This window comes from Bos indicus x Bos taurus, chromosome 22, assembly GCF_003369695.1.
Source record: "Bos indicus x Bos taurus breed Angus x Brahman F1 hybrid chromosome 22, Bos_hybrid_MaternalHap_v2.0, whole genome shotgun sequence".
NCBI classification, from domain to species: domain Eukaryota; kingdom Metazoa; phylum Chordata; class Mammalia; order Artiodactyla; family Bovidae; genus Bos; species Bos indicus x Bos taurus.
This window is the reverse complement of record NC_040097.1, coordinates 1,706,961-1,724,717: the sequence shown is the minus strand read 5'-3', so window position 1 is coordinate 1,724,717 and position 17,757 is coordinate 1,706,961. Positions and strand designations below refer to the sequence as shown.

The window sequence follows — 17,757 nt, the reverse complement described above, 5'->3', positions numbered from 1 at the left end:
ATTTCATCAACCAACGTTTCCTGGGATGGGTTCTGCCGCCTCTGGGCATGAGCTTCCGTGACCATGGTGACCACGGCTGGCCAGTGGCCACGCTCCCCAGACATTCCAGGCCTGGGGGGACCCCTGTGAAGTCCTCCCGGGACAAAAAAAGGCAGGGCCCGCGGGGCAGGAAGAAGCCTGGGGCTGGGCCCTTCTCCACCAGGGACGCCTGTGGGTCCTCAGCAAGCCGCTTCCCCGTCAGTCCCCGGTTCCCTCACCCGGGACGCTGATGCCCACGCTGTCTGCAGCCATCCTGGGAGCCACTGCGAGGCCCTGGGCGTCCGGAGAGGAAGAGGGAAACCCCTCTCTGGGCCATCTGGCTGGGCCCCACCTGCCGCCTGGCTGGGTCCCAGGCCAGGCGGTCTCAGGGCCCACGTCCTGTCTGCCAGCCCCGTGGGGCTGCCCGTCGCGGGGTGGACGCACAGGCGCCGGGTCCAGTCCCAGCGTTTCAGACGGGGACACGGAGGCCATGGCCAGAGGGGCTGCTCTAAGTGCCCCGCGTTCGCTCCTGAGCCCCGTCCAGGCCAGGCCCAGGTGGGAGCTGGGTCCCAGGGCCAGGGCTGGCCTTGTCCATCCCTGGGCCCCCAGCCCTCCGGCCTCGCCCCCTCCCAGCTCTCCACACACACCTGCCCAGGGGCTCGGCTGAGGGGCCCCCGGGTGGTCCCCAGCCCAGTCCCGTCCCTCTCCTCCTCCTCACAGCCCTGAAGCCCTGGGTGGTCTCCCCATGGCTGCTGCCCACCTGCCCGACACCCTCCATCCCCTGCTCAGAATTTCTGTTAGGCAGGTCCCGGCTGACGACTGCCCCTCACTCAGGCTGGCACAGCCTGCTTCACAAGGCCCACAGGGCTCTGCCAACGTGCTCAGGGCCCCTCTTGAGGGTGGGGATGCCCCAGCCTCACCTGCCCCAAGCTGGGGCCCCTGCGGTGGGTTCTTCCCAACAGGAAGGAGAGACTAGGCGGGGTCGGCAGGTCTCGACCACCCTGGGGCACCCTCGGTGCTCCCACGGGCTGGAAATGCAGGCCCTACCTCAGTGCTGACGCATGGCCGTGGGCACGGGCCAGGCGGGACGCCCCGCACCCTCAGTGCCCGGATGGGCCGAGCCCCCACACGGGCCCCGTGGACCCCCCTCAGGTCCTACCGCGGACAAGGCCTCAGACAGACAGCCCGGAACCCGAGGCTGCCTTTCGTACAAAAATCTTTAATAAAAATAGCTCTGTGCAGAACCACTCCCAGACGGAAGCGGCAAATGTACCCCTCTGCCGGCTGGGGGATGCAAGGCCAGCTGAGGGCGAGACGGGCAGCAGGGCAGCCCCGAGGGTGGCGGGACGTCTTCTCAGCGCGCAGGAGGCATCACGGACACATCTGCGCGTTCAGGAGCGTCCCTGGCTGGCTGCCCCACCACTGACGACACTCGTAGGCTGCGGGACCAGCCTGTCCTTCCCACTCAGGACACATGCGTGTCGCCTCTCGAGGCCAGGGTGACGCCAGGGTCCCAGCCGTCCAGCCAGGGGGGCGCATGGTGTGAGCAAGGAGGGCCGGGGAGGCTGCAGCAGGGCCACCTAGCAGCCCAGGAGCCGCCGGGCCTCCTCGCTCTGGGCCTGCAGGGTCTCACTGGTGTACTTCTGTAGCAGCTCCATCTTCTTCCTGCGCACGAGCGCCTCCTCGATCTGCGGGCGGCAGAGGCAGGGCTGGGGCGGCGTCCACTTCCCCCGACACCTCTTCCCGGCGCACGTGAGCCACAGGGACCCTCCGTGCACAGCAGGGCAGGCCACTGCCCTAAGGTGGATGGACTCCCGCCTTCCCTGGACCCACACCCTAAACTGCGCGTGGTCACCGGCGCCCCTGGAGTCAGAGCTGCCCGCAGGGACGGGAGGGACCCAGAGAAGCGCCCGGCGGGCCCAGCGTCCTACCTCCTGCTGCGACGGCACCGGCACATGCGCGATGAACTTCTGCCGCCCGTCCTCCCCTCCTCCGTCCGGGCCGCCCTCCTCGTCAGACTGCAAGAGAGAGCAACCAGAGGCCGCGTGGAGGAGACGCACGACAGGCCGGCCTGCAGCTGTTTAACAGGAGAGACAGCCCCGGGGACGCGCTCTCCTCAGAGACACGCCCAGGACTCAGCGCTAAGCACAAGGGCCAGCAGAACCGCGCGGCCTCCTGCCCGAGGAGGAGAGGAAGCAGAGGAGCCAGTGGCCTCAGTGGGACTGGGCTGAGGGCGGGGCTGCAGAGGAGGAGCTGGGTGAGACCTTCGTGTGTTTCTCGGGTTGTGAGTCTTGGCGAATATATTATCTTGGAGACCCCGTAGACTGAAGCCCTCCAGGCTCCTCTGTCCATGGGATTCTCCAGGCCAGAATACTGGAGTGGTTGCCATTTCCTTCTCCAAGGGATCTTCCTGACCACGGCATCCAACTTGCAGGCAGATTCTTTACCATGTGAGTCACCAGGGAAGCCCCGAATATATTATTTTTAAAACTAAACTGGTAAAAACAGACCACATGCACAGAAGCATCACTCAGAAGCTGCGTATGAGTCGGCAGCGCTCACTCACAACTAAGGAACGGCCCTGGGGGCCTGAGAGGAAGAGGAGGCCCGTGCGGAGCTGGGTCCCGCCCGCCCCCACCGCACGCCGGGCGGACGCAAACAAGAAAGGCTGTGGTGGTCCCGGGAGCCACCCAGTGACCGCAGGCCCAGCCCTGCACACGGGCCACAGCAGGCGGCTCCTCGTGGACACCGTGCCGGCAGCATTCAGGATGGGGCCTCTGGGGCCCGGGGGAAGGATGCGTGGGGCCTCACAGCTCCTTAACAGCTGCCCTGAATCTGCGACAGCTCCAACACACACGACTGTCTAACCCTTCGGAGCCTTTCCATCGCTCTTACGATGAGGGAAGACCCGTCCCCCAGGGGCCGGGGCCCCTGCTGGTCCCAGCTCACCTCCCGCTGCCTCTGCTCACACCAGGGGTCCCATTCTGGGCTCTGGCCACCGGCCGGTCCTCTGGCCGCGGCGCTCCCCTGGGGCCGTCGCGCGTGCTGCCCTGCCGCCCCTCTGCGCCGGTGACGCCTCCCTGACTTCTGAGCTCAGCTGAAGGGTCGCCTCCCCAGGAAGTGTTCACGGCCCCACCCGCCCCGAGTCGCTACCCAGAGCTCCTGTCACACGTGCTGTTTTCCTGTGGGGTCTGCTGACCGGGCTGCCCCTTGGATCCTGAGCTACCGACGGAGCGTGTGGCTGCTATGCCCCTCGAGTGGGCCTCACTCACTCGTTAGTGGCCGCCAAGGAAACAAACATCCCTTGAAAAAGCGAACAGGTTCTTTGCACCCAGAGAAAATCTTTGCAGGGCACGCTGCCATCCTGCTTCAAATGCCTGCCTGAGGGCACGCCCCGCAGGTCTGCCGGATCCTGTGCAACGGTGACCCAGTCACCAAGCTCCTCTGAGCCTACGTCCTTGCCACTGCTGTGCTGACACACCACGCGATGTCTCACGGGGCCTGACCTGTCGTCCCGGCCTGGCTGACTCCCCTCCCCTGGCTCAGTCCACAAATCCACTCCATCCCGGGCCTGCCTGATGGGGAAGCTGGAAGCAGAGGGCTCTGCCGGTGGGACCACAGCTCCAGCCCACCTGGGACCCCCGAGGGAGCCTCTGCTCTGGTTTCCCACGGTAAGGTGGGCGTGGGTGGTTAGGGCCCACAGAAGCGCTACCGGCTCCGCCACTGAAGCTCAAACAATGAGGTCAGGCGCTTCAAATTTGCCTACAAATCCAGGCCCAGCAGGTCCGGAGGGCCCAGCTCTTAGACGCAGGTAAGTCACCCCAACATGGAGCACAGGTCCCCAAGTGCTCTCAGCGGTCCTCACTGTGACCCCGAGGGGACCTTCACCCCCCATCCAGGGGCAGACCGGGCCTTGACCCCGCCCAGACCTGGGTGCCCTCCCCCAGCCGCTCTCCAAGGCACCGCAGCGGCCACCCTACCTCCTCCTCGGCCACAGCGTAGATGTTCACCTCCTCCTCCTCCTCCCCCTCCTCCTCCTCTCCTCTCGCCAGGCGGGCCTCTCGCTCTGCTTTCCACTTCTCCACTAGTTCGGCTCTGTCTGCAGACGAGGGACAGCAGGTGTCAGTCACTCTGGCCTCCGAGAAAGCCACATGCTACGCGGGGCAAAGGTGACCAAGGCCTGCCCTCTGCGAAGGGTGACCCTCCTCCGGCCCCGGCAGGAGGGCATCAGACGGGAGGGCAGGGGTCCCACGGCAGCTCCGGGGCGGCTGGCGGGGGACACGCCCGGATCCTCCACGGTTCAACACCCTGAGGTTCCTCAAAGAACCAAAACCAGGACTAACACAGGATCCAGCGGTTCCATTCCTGGGTTCACACACGAAATAAACAGAGATGCTAATCAGCAAAGACACAGCGCCCCAAGGTTCCGAGCAGCACCATTTACAACAGCCGAGGGGTGGCAGCAGCCGAAGGGTCTCGACAGATGAACGAATAAAGACACACCGTGGAATCCTACTCAGAAAAGAAGACGCCGCACCACCTGCAGCAGCCTGGGTGGATCTGGAGATTACCCCACTAAGTGCGGTACGCCAGACAGAGGCAAACCTCTAAGGTATCACTCACGTGTGGAGTCTAAAGAATACAGCAGGATATACTGCGCAACACAGGGAATGTAGAAAACAGGTTTCGGATAACTTGCCAATGGAATGTGCCTTTAAAAACTGTGAATGATTATACTGCGCACCTGTACATAATACTGTACACCAACTAAACTTCAATTTTTTACAAAGTCCTAATAGAAAACAAATTCCTTAGAAAAAAGAAAACCTTCTTTCCCAAAGGCGAGAAAAGCAAGCAGAGACCCCCAGTGAAGCGGAACGCCCTCAGACCTACGTCTCTTTTCATACTCCTGCTCCAAGGGCACAATGACACCGTCGTCCTCATCGAGGTAACCGTAGTATTCAAAGTCGATCGCCTTCATGAGCTCGGCTCGGGTCTTTCTTGGAGGAGGAAGCGCTGAAAGAAAGAACTCTTCAGCTTAGCCGGGTTCCCCATCACGGCCACACTCATGCCTGCTCCCCAGTCAATGCGACGCAGGCGTGCAGTATGTGCGCTCCTGCGAACGGCACCAAACAGGCGCTTCGCCACCCCAGGAACGGGGCCACGCACGACACTACCCTTTTAAACCAGCGCTGCTCCAGACGCAGTCCGTTCAGGAGGGACCTACCGGCCTTTAAAAAGCAACAACAAAAGCCGCCAAAGCTTTACGGACAGATACGATCCTTACGGCATTGTTTATACAACAGTGAAAACCTGGACCCCACGGGACTATGAACGCCTGGCGGGGGGAGGGTGTCCTGTGACCCCCCCCCCCCCCCCCCCCCCCCCCCCGACCGCGGCTTCACGAGCTGCTTTCACAGGAAATGCCGTAATAGCTAATGAAAAACCATGAGACAAAAGAAACTACAAGCAAAAAAGATACATGAGAAATTTCCTGAAGAAAATACATTCAGACTAAGTATTACTGTTCAGGATATGTAGCAATTCTGGAAAATCCAAAGGGAAATCAAAGTCCAGTTGACTGGTCAAAGAATAGAAGCTGATTAACTGAAGGAGAAGAAACCTCTAAGCATGAAGCTTTCAATGATTAATAGTAACTGAATTCAACTGTCAATTTCATTAGGAATCAGGGAAACAAAAAATAGACACAGTATAATGTTTCAAGTACCAGCAACAGTGTTACAGTTGCGAAGACGTGGAAGTAACTAAAACTCTACACAGGAGGGGTGGGCACAGCCAGCACGGGCCACCCGAGACTTCGTCCTTTGCGTCATTCGGCTTTGTAAGGAGAACTGTGGGGGCACAGGGACGGTCCACACACGACGGGCCCAGGTAGGGGAAGCCCCCTTCCACCGGCCCATGCAGGCACCAGCAACCCTGCCCAGCCTGGGCCACAAGGCCTCGCCCAGGACGGGCTCGGAGCACTGAGTGCATCCCGGCCGCAGGACGGAGCTGGGATCCAGCCGACGCCGGCGGGGCTCGCCCTGGGAGGGAGCTGGGATCCGGCCAACGCCGGCAGGGCTCACCCTGCGGCCTGTGCTTGAACCGTTTGGGGGGTGAGGGGTGATGGTGGTAAACTGTCGCTGAGAGAGGACAAAGTCTAAGTGGATAATGGACAGCCTGCCACCCCAAAGGAGACTGAGGCAGAGAGAACCGCTCGCAGGATGGAAGCCGGAACGGCAGCACGAGCAAGGGCTCTGGGCCAGCCATTCCTGAGGACAAACGCGTCAGTTACAGGAGCCAGCAACAGACTTCTCTGCCTCAAGGGAGCCAGGCTGACGTGACTCAGCTGATGAGATATGCACGGAAGAGCACGGGAAGGCCTGGCAGGGAGCACTCCAGACAGTAACGGCGACGGGGCATCCCTAGCAGAGCACTGGGACGGCGGCAGAGGGGGCTGTGCTACCATTTAAATTATACGCCTGAAGACTAACTTGGGCACTTTCTTCTTAAAAAAAAAGAAAATCGATGCCTGGAATACATAAGAACATAGGAATAAATTTAAAGCCAAAGTAAACGCAAAAACAAAAAATCAGGACAACCTCACTTTACAAGCCTTAAAAACAGAAAGGAACACACCCCACGTCAACAACCATAAGCTGTGAGATGTGAAAACACAGGTGTTTCTTCTGATTTTCTGTATTTCACGTGTCTATAACAGGATTTTATCGCTTTAATAATAACTGGAAAAGGTCAGTTTTCATTCCAATCCCAAAGAAAGGCAATGCCAAAGAACGCTCCAACTACCGCACAATTGCACTCATCTCACACGCTAGTAATGTTCAAAATTCTCCAAGCCAGGCTTCAGCAATATGTGAACCGTGAACTTCCTGATGTTCAAGCTGGTTTTAGAAAAGGCAGAGGAACCAGAGATCAAATTGCCAACATCCGCTGGATCATGGAAAAAGCAAGAGAGTTCCAGAAAAACATCTATTTCTGCTTTATTGACTATGCCAAAGCCTTTGACTGTGTGGATCACAATAAACTGTGGAAAATTCTGAAAGAGATGGGAATGCCAGACCACCTGCCTCTTGAGAAATTTGTATGCAGGTCAGGAAGCAACAGTTAGAACTGGACATTAAACAACAGACTGGTTCCAAATAGGAAAAGGAGTACGTCAAGGCTTTATATTGTCACCCTGCTTATTTAACTTCTATGCAGAGTACATCATGAGAAACGCTGGGCTGGAGGAAGCACAAGCTGGAATCAAGATTGCCAGGAGAAATATCAATAACCTCAGATATGCAGATGACACCACCCTTATGGCAGAAAGTGAAGAGGAACTCAAAAGCCTCTTGATGAAAGTCAAAGTGGAGAGTGAAAAAGTTGGCTTAAAGCTCAACATTCAGAAAACGAAGATCATGGCATCTGGTCCCATCACTTCATGGGAAATAGATGGGGAAACAGTGGAAACAGTGTCAGACTTTATTTTGGGGGGCTCCAAAATCACTGCAGATGGTGACTGCAGCCATGAAATTAAAAGACGCTTACTTCTTGGAAGGAAAGTTATGACCAACCTAGATAGCATATTCAAAAGCAGAGACATTGCTTTGCGAACAAAGGTCCATCTAGTCAAGGCTATGGTTTTACCTGTGGTCATGTATGGATGTGAGAGTTGGACTGTGAAGAAGGCTGAGCACTGAAGAACTGATGCTTTTGAACTGTGGTGTTGGAGAAGACTCTTGAGAGTCCCTTGGACTGCAAGGAGATCCAACCAGTCCATTCTGAAGGAGATCAGCCCTGGGATTTCTTTGGAAGGAATGATGCTAAAGCTGAAACTCCAGTCCTTTGGCCACCTCACGTGAAGAGTTGACTCATTGGAAAAGACCCTGATGCTGGGAGGGATTGGGGGCAGGTGGAGAAGGGGACGACAGAGGATGAGATGGCTGGATGGCATCACTGCCTCGATGGACGTGAGTCTGAGTGAACTCCGGGAGTTGGTGATGGACAGGGAGGCCTGGCGTGCTGCGATTCATGGGGTCGCAAAGAGTCGGTCACGACTGAGCGACTGATCTGATCTGATGATGTTTAAATTCTGAACGATTCTAAGCAATGTGAATGACACATGCAGAGCCAGCTTGCACACAGAATGAATTTAAGAAGAAGCAGGGCTTGGGAGGTCCCTGCTGGTCCAGTGGTTAGGATCCAGGCTATCACTGACAGGGCCTGGGTTCAATTCCTGGTAAGGGGACTGAGATCCCACAAGCCTCCCAGGGAGGCCAAAAAAGAGAACCAGTGGGGCTTCATGAAAGTGGACTCGGAAAGGGTCAGCAGAACACCAGCAGTGGGAGGGATCCTGGTCTCGCCCTTCTCTGCTTCCCACACTTTTTCCTATGGGATGCTTGGACTGCTTTTCAAAAAGTCAAAAATCAGACGCAGGCAGTCCAGACCAGTGGCATTCTGGAGGTGCCCAGAGCCAGGGTGTCTGACTCGGACCCTCTCTTCTCCCAGCGCACAGCAGCCTTGGTCCGAGGTGGCGTCAGTCCTTCCGTTAACAGCTTTTTCAGCCCAACAAGTACCTGAAACATGGACCTGACTGCATGGACTTGAGCCGCCCCGACAGGCGCCAACCGGGAGGCTCCGCGCCCACAGCATCTCTGCGCCCACAGCGTCTCCACGCTCAGTGTCCCTGCGCCCACAGCACCTCTGCGTTCACTCGGAGACGAGTGTGTGCAGGGCCTGCAATCTGGTGCCCGCAGCCCTGGGTTCCCGCTCCCGCCCAAGGTGTGCCCTGGGCCTGCCGCCTCAACGCCCAGTGCTCGAGGGTTCCCATTTAAACCCTGGGAACGATAATACCCTGACAACATCGGGCTGCCGCGCAGCTGAGCACACGAAGAGTGCCCTGCAGACAGCATCACTTACAACCAGAACCAAGACCTAGGCTGACAGCCTCGCCAACGCCAGCCACTCACGTTCTTTCTCGAACAGCTCTCTGACGCCAGGCAGGTCTTTGGCTGCTCCGAAGTACTTGTAGCCTCGATTTCCCGGGACTTCCTTCCCTTCGTGATCCAGCATTTTAGGGCCAACTTTCTTATGGGGAAGGAAAAAGAGAAAATGGATCTGATCTGTAAGCCCACTATTTCCACGTTTGCAGATATAGTTGAAGACAGTGATGCTAAAAGTAGCAGATATTAATGGACACAAAAATACACTTTGGTACTTTTTTTAATCCTTTAAAAATCAACCTAAATACCTAATGGTAAGAGGATGATTTAAATAAATTATAGTATGTTCACGGGTGGAATATATTCTATAGCTGACAAATGACGGTTCATATGAAACACTTATACTGGCTGAGAAACTGCTTACAACACAATGTTAAACAAAGAAAAAAAAAGCTTTAAAAAGCTGCAAAAAATCTAAATGACAACTAGTAGAAGAGGAGGAGAAATGAAATATCCAGAAGATGGAACTGCTAAGTCGCTTCAGTCGTGTCCGACGCTGTGTGACCCCATAGACGGCGGCCAACCAGGCTCCCCCGTCCGTGGGATTCTCCAGGCAAGAACACTGGAGTGGGTTGCCATTTCCTTCTCCAGTGCATGAAAGTGAAAAGTGAAAGTGAGTTGCTGAGTCTTGTCCGACTCTTAGCGACCCCATGGACTGCGGCCCACCAGGCTCCTCCATCCATGGGATTTTCCAGGCAAGAGGACTGGAGTGGGGCACCATCGCCTTCTCCGAGAAGATGGAACCCCATCCGTTAAAAACGATGACGGTAACAGCCGCAGGCCACGGGCGGTGCGTCTGGACGAGGCTCTGTACTGCAGGTGAGAGGCCATGAGGCGTGGATCGCGGTGAAACAGCCAGATGACTGAGCCAGAGGTGAATGCGGCTCAGTGTGTCACTTTTACACCCAGGAAGTAAACGTCAACTTCTTTCACATTAAAAAGCTCCAGAAGGAAATAGACAGAAGCGTCACTACTGACTTGGGAGCTTCTGTAACCCTCCAGGAGGGTTACAAGCGGCACGACCGCCGTCCGACGGAGAAAACCAGGGTCTCAGAGGGAACGAGGGTGCGGAGGCAACGCTCCCAGCACGTGCTCAAAGAGTGGGAAGACAGACGCCTCGGCTAGGCCAGGCACTGAGCTGAGGATTATGGCTCTGTGTTAAGAGGGGGCCGGACTAAGACACAGAAACGCCGCCCACGTTTCTTACATGACAGCCCACTGACCAGACACAGCTGGTTCAAAGACCTGGGCAAACGGGGCAGGTCTGGGTCAGGAAATCCACTACATGGGTCACAACTGTCAACTTTTACAAAATCAAAATAGAACAGAACAGAAAATACCAAAGTGCAGCAGCGCACACCAGGCATCTTCTCAGCACATCTGCATGTTGCTGGGCTGTGACACAGTGGCCGTGTGTGATTTATAGACACATACAGGGTCAGGGTCCTAAAAGCCTGGAAGTCACTGTTCTAAAATACTGCCTTTAAAGAATCCAGAGGGAAAAAAAGAACTCAAAGCAAGCACGGAGCGGCCTGTCTCAGGGCCCCCTCAAGCACAGACGCTGCAGTGGAAGGGCCGTCCCAATTCTCAAGGAGCTCAGAGACGCACGTGCAGCGCCAAGGTCGTCTCCACGGGGCCTGGGGAGACGGAGCGGCTCACTCCGGACGCCTGGCCGGTACACACTCCCAGGCCCGCACTGGGGCCTTCTCCACCACTGGCCCTGTGCTTTCCCGGTTCCCGTGCACACACAGCAGGCCCTTCCAGGCTCCTTTCATTTCTCAAGGGCCTCTCCCAGGCAGGCCTGCGGGGGCTGCAGTAAGACAGGACCCACCCTGCCTAGAAAGCCCCCGAGCCGGGCCCTGGGCCGCTGCTTACTCACCCCGTAGTCAGGGCCACCCAGCTCCTTGATCCGGACCTCCCAGTGTCCTTTCTCTCGCAGCAGCTTGTTAATCTCATCATTCAGGTCTCGAATCCGGAATTCACCTAAACCAGCTAAGAAAAGAGAAATGTCGTATCATTTCCTGAAAACACCGCTTCATGTCACACCCGTGAGTGAATGTCAACACCGACAGAGGTGGGCAACGCAAAAACACTACTTCAGCTTACGAGAAAAACCATCCACCCCGCAATCACGGAAGGGTGATGATCGTGAACAGAGTTCCAGCGGCGCCAGAAAAACTCTGAAAAAAACTTCCTCCCCATTAGCATCCAGAGAAATACAAACTGAAGCTGTCCTGCAGCTCCATTTACACCAGCACTAACACATCACATCTCAGCGGTGGGGCGCTCAGCGTCTAGGATGCAGGGAGGCAGCGTCAGCAAAGCAGCCTGCCGGTCCCCGGGAACACCTCTGACAAGGAGCCCAAGGGGCGGATTTGAGGGGACAGCACAGGAGGCTGCTGAGGCGCTGTCACTGGTGACTGGGGCGTCCCACCAAAGGCGGGACGACGGTCAGGGATCCCCGGCGTGCTGACGTGAAGCACCCTGTGCCCACAGGGAGGGAGATGGCCTCTTTCCTCCCCTGAATCGCTTCTGTTCCTTTGTCAGGTTGGCGGACCACACGCGTGTGCCCCTACGTCTGGACTCCTTCTTCTGTTCCCTGGTCTGTCTGTCTCTCACCAGGACCCTGTTATCTTGACACCTTTAGCTTTACACTGAATCACAAATTAGATATTATGGGTACTCCAGTTTTGTTCTTCAAAGTTCTTCTGGCTGCAGACAGCTTCACACGGAAAGGCAAAGCTGTGAATTTTACAGTTTGTCAACAGAAACTGGAAAACCACGCTGGGGTTCTGTGATACATGGTAAAAAGGAAAAGAGCTGACCTCTTTCAGGTGTTGAGTCTTGCCCTTCACAAACACTATGTCTCCATTTCACTGGTTCTTGACTACCTGGCATCGCTGCTTCAGTTCTTACCATACAGACCATGTGCGTATCCTACTAGATTCACACCTAAGCGTTTCTTGCCTTTTGATGCTTCTGTAAATAACACTTTGAAACATGCTCTAGTTCCAAATGTCCCTGCTAGTACAGAAATCGAACTGACTTTGTTTATATGGACTTTTTAGTCTGTCATCCGGCTAAACTCAGTTGCTCGCTGTGCAAATCCTTCTGTAGACTCCTTGGAATTTCCTACACAGAAAATCAAGTCATCTTGGAATAGAGCATTTCTCTTCCTTTCAGTCTCTGGGTCTTTTATTTCCTTTTCTTGCTTTACTGTACTGGCCAGGAGTTCCAGTGCAATACTGAGTGGAAGGGGTGAGAAAGGAGTCTTCACCTTGCTCCTGATCCTGGGGGAGAGCGTCCAATCTTGCTGCATTAAGCATGATGTTTGCCACAGGCTTTTTGGTCGAAGTGTTTTATCAGGGAAAGGAAGAAGTTCCGGTTTATTCCTGGTCAGCTGAGTTTTTATGGATGAATGATGAACTGTGTCAAAGACTTCTGCACCGACTGAGATGATGTGGTTTTTATTCTTTAAAATGATGACACAGTGAATTAATTTTTGAATGCTGAATCAACCATGCAATTCTTTGTTGACATTTTTATGGCCAAATTCAGTAAGGAATATTGGTCTGTAGTTTTTTTCTCTTCTTGTAATGTCTTTTTCTGATTTCAGGATCAAGGGAACACATACTAAAATATATAAAAAGTACATTAGGACGTGTTCCTTCTTCACTCTTCTGGAAGAAGCTGTAGAGCTGGTATTTCTTAAATATCTGAACTGGCCAGCGAAGCCATCTGGGTCTGGAATCTTCTTTGCTGGAAAGTTTTTAACTATGAATTCAATTTCTCTAATAAATAAAGCCCCCTCCAGATATCATGAAATTTCCAGGGTGGGGGGAGGTTGGAGGGGTAACACTTCCAATGGTTAGGAACCAGTATGTTAGCATGTGTCTTTTAAGAAGTGGCCCATTTCATCTAAGTTGCTGAGTGATAGCCCTAAAGTTGTATCTAATGTCCCCTTATCCTTTTAATGGTTAGAGAGTAGTGACATTCCCAATTTCATTCTTGCTGTTTCCAACCTGTGTCTTTTTTTCTTGATCAGTCTAACTGGACTAGAAGTTCATTGATTTTACTCAACCCACTTTTGATCTAATTTCTCTACTCATCTTCTGTTTCCTTCTTTCCTTCTGCTTACTTTGGAATTAATTTGCTCTTCCTTTTTGGTTTCTTAGGGGAGAAGCTTGGATCACTGACCTGAGACCTTTCGTATTTTATTTTAACGCTATAAATTTTCATCTAAGCACTGCTTTTTTCATACCTTGAATTCTGACATTACATTTTCATTATCACTCAATTTAAAATATTTTCTAATTTTCTTGAGGTTTTCCTGTAGGTATATGGGTTGTTTAGGAGTATGTTTAATTTCTAAATATTTAGGAAGTTGCCAGGTATCTTTCTGTTACCGATTTCTACATTAACTGTGTTTTAATCAGTAAATTATACTTTGCAAAATTTTAATCATTTTATGTTTGCTAGCATTTATTTTACAATCCAAAATATGCTCTATTTTGGTGAATATTCCATTTGCTCTTCAAAAAGAAAGAGTATTCTTCGTGAGGTGAGTGCTCTATACATGGCAAGTAGGTCAAACTGCCTGCCAGTACTGCTCAGTTCTCCTGTCCTTACTCCTGTCCCACCGACTACTGAGAGGGGGCTGATGCCCCTAGGCCTAACTGGAGAAGTGAGAATCAAGCACTTTAAAGAGAGAGGCTGGCTTACCATTCTGAATTTGAGCCACTTTTTTTGAGATCTCTCCAATGATCTATGAAAAAAAATAAAAGGTAATACATTTTTATGACTTTTGAGTAAGTCTGAAACCATAAAAAGTATCTAATTAAAAATGCTTAGAAATGTGGTTTAAGAGTCTTGCAGGTAATAGAATTCAGAGACTTGTTGTTTCTGCTAAGATCGAATTCGCCCCGGACCGCACCTGTCGTCTCCACTTCTCGGCTTTAGGCAGCTCAGTGCACTCTGAGGCGAGGAAGGGTCTTCGCTCCTGAGGAAAAGCAAAGCACACGTGTGGCACTATTCTGTGTGAAATTACAAGCTTCGTGCGTCACCACAGCTGATTCCCTCCTGAAGCCTCAGATGTCTAACAGTCCAAAGACACCTGCAGCCTCAGTCCCCGGCGGCTTTCATCAAGCATTCAGGCTCACTCTGCAATCTTTCCGTAGGAAACAACTGCACAGGCAAAAACCCTCCCTGCATCATCCCTGGGTCGGGGGCCAATACTCAGGGTGAAAGTCCACTGCGCTTGAGCACAGCTGTGAGCAAAGTGGGGGTTAATCCGAGTCTAACTTTGTCAGCCCTCAGGATCCACGGCTCCTCTGCAACCACAGATTCAACCAACCACAGCCGTGTAGCTCCACAGCGGTCACTGCTGGAAATGCCTGTGTGAGTGAATCCACGCAGCGCAAACTGGGTTGTTCGGGGTCAGGGGTCACAGACAGACGCGAAGTGCGCCTAGCTATACCCGTCTCACGGCACGTCTACACGACCGTAAGCGACGACAGCCGTCAGGGTCTAGAACAGACGCATGTGCGCGCGCCTGTGTGTACACGGCTGTACGTGTGGGTGCAGGGGCAGGTGAGCAGATGCTTTTAAAAAACAAAAGTACTCAGAGAACAGCGTATATGACCCCTAACCTGGCTGAGTCTCCATGAGCGGAGGCCATCCGCTGGTCTCAGGTTAGAGCTGCTTCCCAGAGCATACCTCACTTTCTACTACTCAGCATGAGCCCGGGCTGGGATAGCAGGGAGACCCAAGCATCCCGTCACCAAGGATACAGATCATCACACGGCCCCCGAGACAGGGCGCTTCACCTGGGCCTCAGGTGAACAGACTCTTAGGATACGGGGAAGCGCAGGCGAGAAGAGGAGGGTCTGGAGTCTGAAGTCTGCCTGCGCTCGTCCTTCCTACTGGAAAACCCACGAGGAAGCTTTAAACCAACCTTTACTTTCCCCTCTTCCAGCTGAGCCTGGCGAAATCTTGCTAAGGCTGTCCTACCGGGAAGAGAGAAGACCGTTAGATCCTGCTCACAGGCCTCTCATCAGCCAAGTTCCTGGACGGGCAGGTCTGCTCATGACCATGTTAGCTGCCGCTCCTCACTCATATACACACATACACACTGCTGTCAAGCAACCAGAGACATCATGGCTTTCCATGTTCCAAAGAGCAGGGTTCATACGGACTTATACTCCTGAACACCCCCATATCCCCTCTACCCACACAGCAGGTAAGGACAGTGGGAAGGTCAGCGCCCCGCTACGGTATTAAAACACTGGCATGATGGACTGCGGCTCTCACAGGCCCGCCTCCCCTTCAGCATAAGTTCTGGGAGCGGCGAGAAAACACTTCAGGGGAGATAAATACATGGGCAGATGCGTGCACGCTACTTCAACACAGGGAGAGGAAGAGACATGTACCCAAAGACCAAACAGAAAAAGAGCTCCAAGCTGGCAATTAAGCAGCATAAAATGTGCAGACAAAAGGGACTTGATACTTACATGGCCTTTTCCGCATTTCGGGCCTAAAAGGAAAAGAGAGGGGAAGAAAAATGTCCGTGTTTTAAAAAGCTTTTTACTTTTTAGAAAAAGGTTTTACTTAAAGAAATGCTTCACCAGGACACAGTCAGAAACATGAGCACAGCAATAACAACAAAAATCAAAAGATGCCCAAATCCCGTGACTTGACTCAGCCGCTCTCTCTACCTAAACTCCTCCACTGTGACCACGCCCTTGGATCTGACCACCCCTCCTTCAGAATCCACCTGTTTCATCATCATCCCAGATAATTCTCCCGTCACCCCTTCTTCCCAGCTAGGCTGCTCCCCTTTGTCTGGGTCTATACCTACCAGACACTTTCCACCCAGCATCACAACTCTCTGTTCTCTGCCAGTGGAACTTGAGGAAGGAAAGACTGGCTTTTACAAGTGAGTTTTATGGAGACTGTTGCACTTAGGGCAGTCACTTATCCCTGAAACACAGCGTCGGGCAGGGAACACGTTTTCTGGGTTGCAGTGTAAGGAGAGCACGTGCTGAGTCCAGGACCTGAGTGTCTCTCCACTCTCCCACTTAGCATCCCTGAGGAATCCTCTCAGGCTCGGCTTCCCCACCTCTAGGCAGGGATGGGACCTTTTACCTCACAGAGGCGTCAGGATGGTTCAGATAAATACGTGAAGACGTCAGCGAGGCAGTGTACAGGTGCTCAGCAAGCGTGAGCTCCACTTAAGTCTTTCTGACTTTTTCTTACAAGTGACACAGCAATAAACTTGCTAAGTGCTTGATAGATAAATGAACACGACATCTACTAAGGAAAGAAACAGAGAGGCTCTCCCAGGAGAAGCCACCTTCTTGAAGGCTGAGGTTGTGTCCTACCTACTTCATTAAAGCCTATAGAGTCTCAGTATCTAATGTAATTTGTGAAACGCCATGATGGGCACTAGGAATCTGGCCACGATTCTTCCTTCTGAGGGAAGTCGGAGGAACCTCCCTCCCCAGCACAATGAATCATTTGACAAGGGGACGTAACCAGGGTTACAACTCAGTGGACATCTGTGGCTGCTGTTCGGTCACCCAGTCGTGTCTGACTCTTTGCAACGCCATGGACTGCAGCATGCCAGGCTTCCCTGTCCTTCACTATCTTGCAGAGTTTGCTCAAACTCATGCCCATTGGGTCGGCCATGCCATCCAACCATCTCATCCTCAGTTGCCCCCTCTCCTCCTGCCCTCAGTCTTTCAGGGCTTCCCTGGTGGCTCAGACCGTAAAGAATCCGCCTGCAATGCGGGAGACCCAGGTTCGTTCCCTGAGTCGGGGAGATGCCCTGGAGAAGGGAATAGCTACCCACTCCAGTATTCTTGCCTGGAGAATCCCATGGCGGGCTACAGTCCACAGGGACACGAAGGGTCGGGCAGGACTAAGAGGCTAACACTTTCAATGGACATGAATTAGGGCAAATTCAGGGAGAGAGTGGAGGTCAGGGGAGCCCGGAGTGCTGCGGTCCACGGGTGTGCAGAGTCGGACACGACTGAGCAAGCGAACAACAACGAAATCCAGGGTTATGGAAACCCACAAAAAGGAGTGTGTGTGATGGCCAGTTTGTCAGAAACATCCAAAGCCAGGGCCCCTTCTCCTCTGCTAGGGAACGGAGAGAGGAAACTCCCCACGCTTGTCAGAGTTCGGAAACGAGAGCCTGCGGGCTGAGGCGGCCAGTGTGAAGGAGTAATGGGAGACGGGGGGGCATGATCTTCCAGGGCTGGAGAGCGGAGAAGGCTGCTTTCTGCGCACTGGTTTCTCATCAACCGACAGACTTCCATGACGCCTTCGATCACTTGCTACTGAGCCGAGCTCCTCGCACGGGCGCTTCGCTTGGTGAGAACGTCACGGTCACCAACGCACCCGCGCGTCCTCCCGTCCCCGGACCCTGCCCTGGGGGGGCTGCCCCCGCCTCCTCCGGCCTCACGCGGCGGGAAGGCCCCGTGTCCCGAACGCGGGCGCCGGAGCCCCCGGGCTCCCCGGCCCCGGCCCGCCGCTCTCCTCCCTCGCTCCCCGCCCCGCTCACCATGCTGCGAGGGAGCGCGCCGCCCTAAGGCCGCGCGGCACCGGCCCACGGACCTCCGCCGCCACGGGAGCGGCCAATCCGGACGGGAACTGAAGGTTCTAGCCTTCCCTATCCGCAGGCTTCCCAGTCGGAAGGATAACTAAGGGACCGGAAGTGAGGAACCGGAAGCGA

General features: G+C 54.2%; 1 protein-coding gene across 1 annotated transcript; it reads right to left on the bottom strand.

Annotated features, from left to right (window-relative positions):
* Window positions 1-1,217: 1,217 nt before the first annotated feature.
* ISY1 (ISY1 splicing factor homolog) lies at window positions 1,218-17,718 on the bottom strand. The gene is made up of 11 exons (XM_027523501.1): window positions 17,587-17,718; window positions 15,533-15,555; window positions 14,977-15,028; window positions 13,957-14,022; window positions 13,746-13,788; window positions 10,903-11,015; window positions 8,991-9,108; window positions 4,912-5,034; window positions 3,999-4,117; window positions 1,950-2,036; window positions 1,218-1,706 (listed from the first exon to the last, which is right to left on the bottom strand). Exons 1-11 carry the CDS (start codon window positions 17,587-17,589, stop codon window positions 1,599-1,601), a joined length of 855 nt encoding a protein of 284 aa, XP_027379302.1. The 5' UTR covers window positions 17,590-17,718; the 3' UTR covers window positions 1,218-1,598.
* Between the last annotated feature and the right edge of the window lie 39 nt (window positions 17,719-17,757).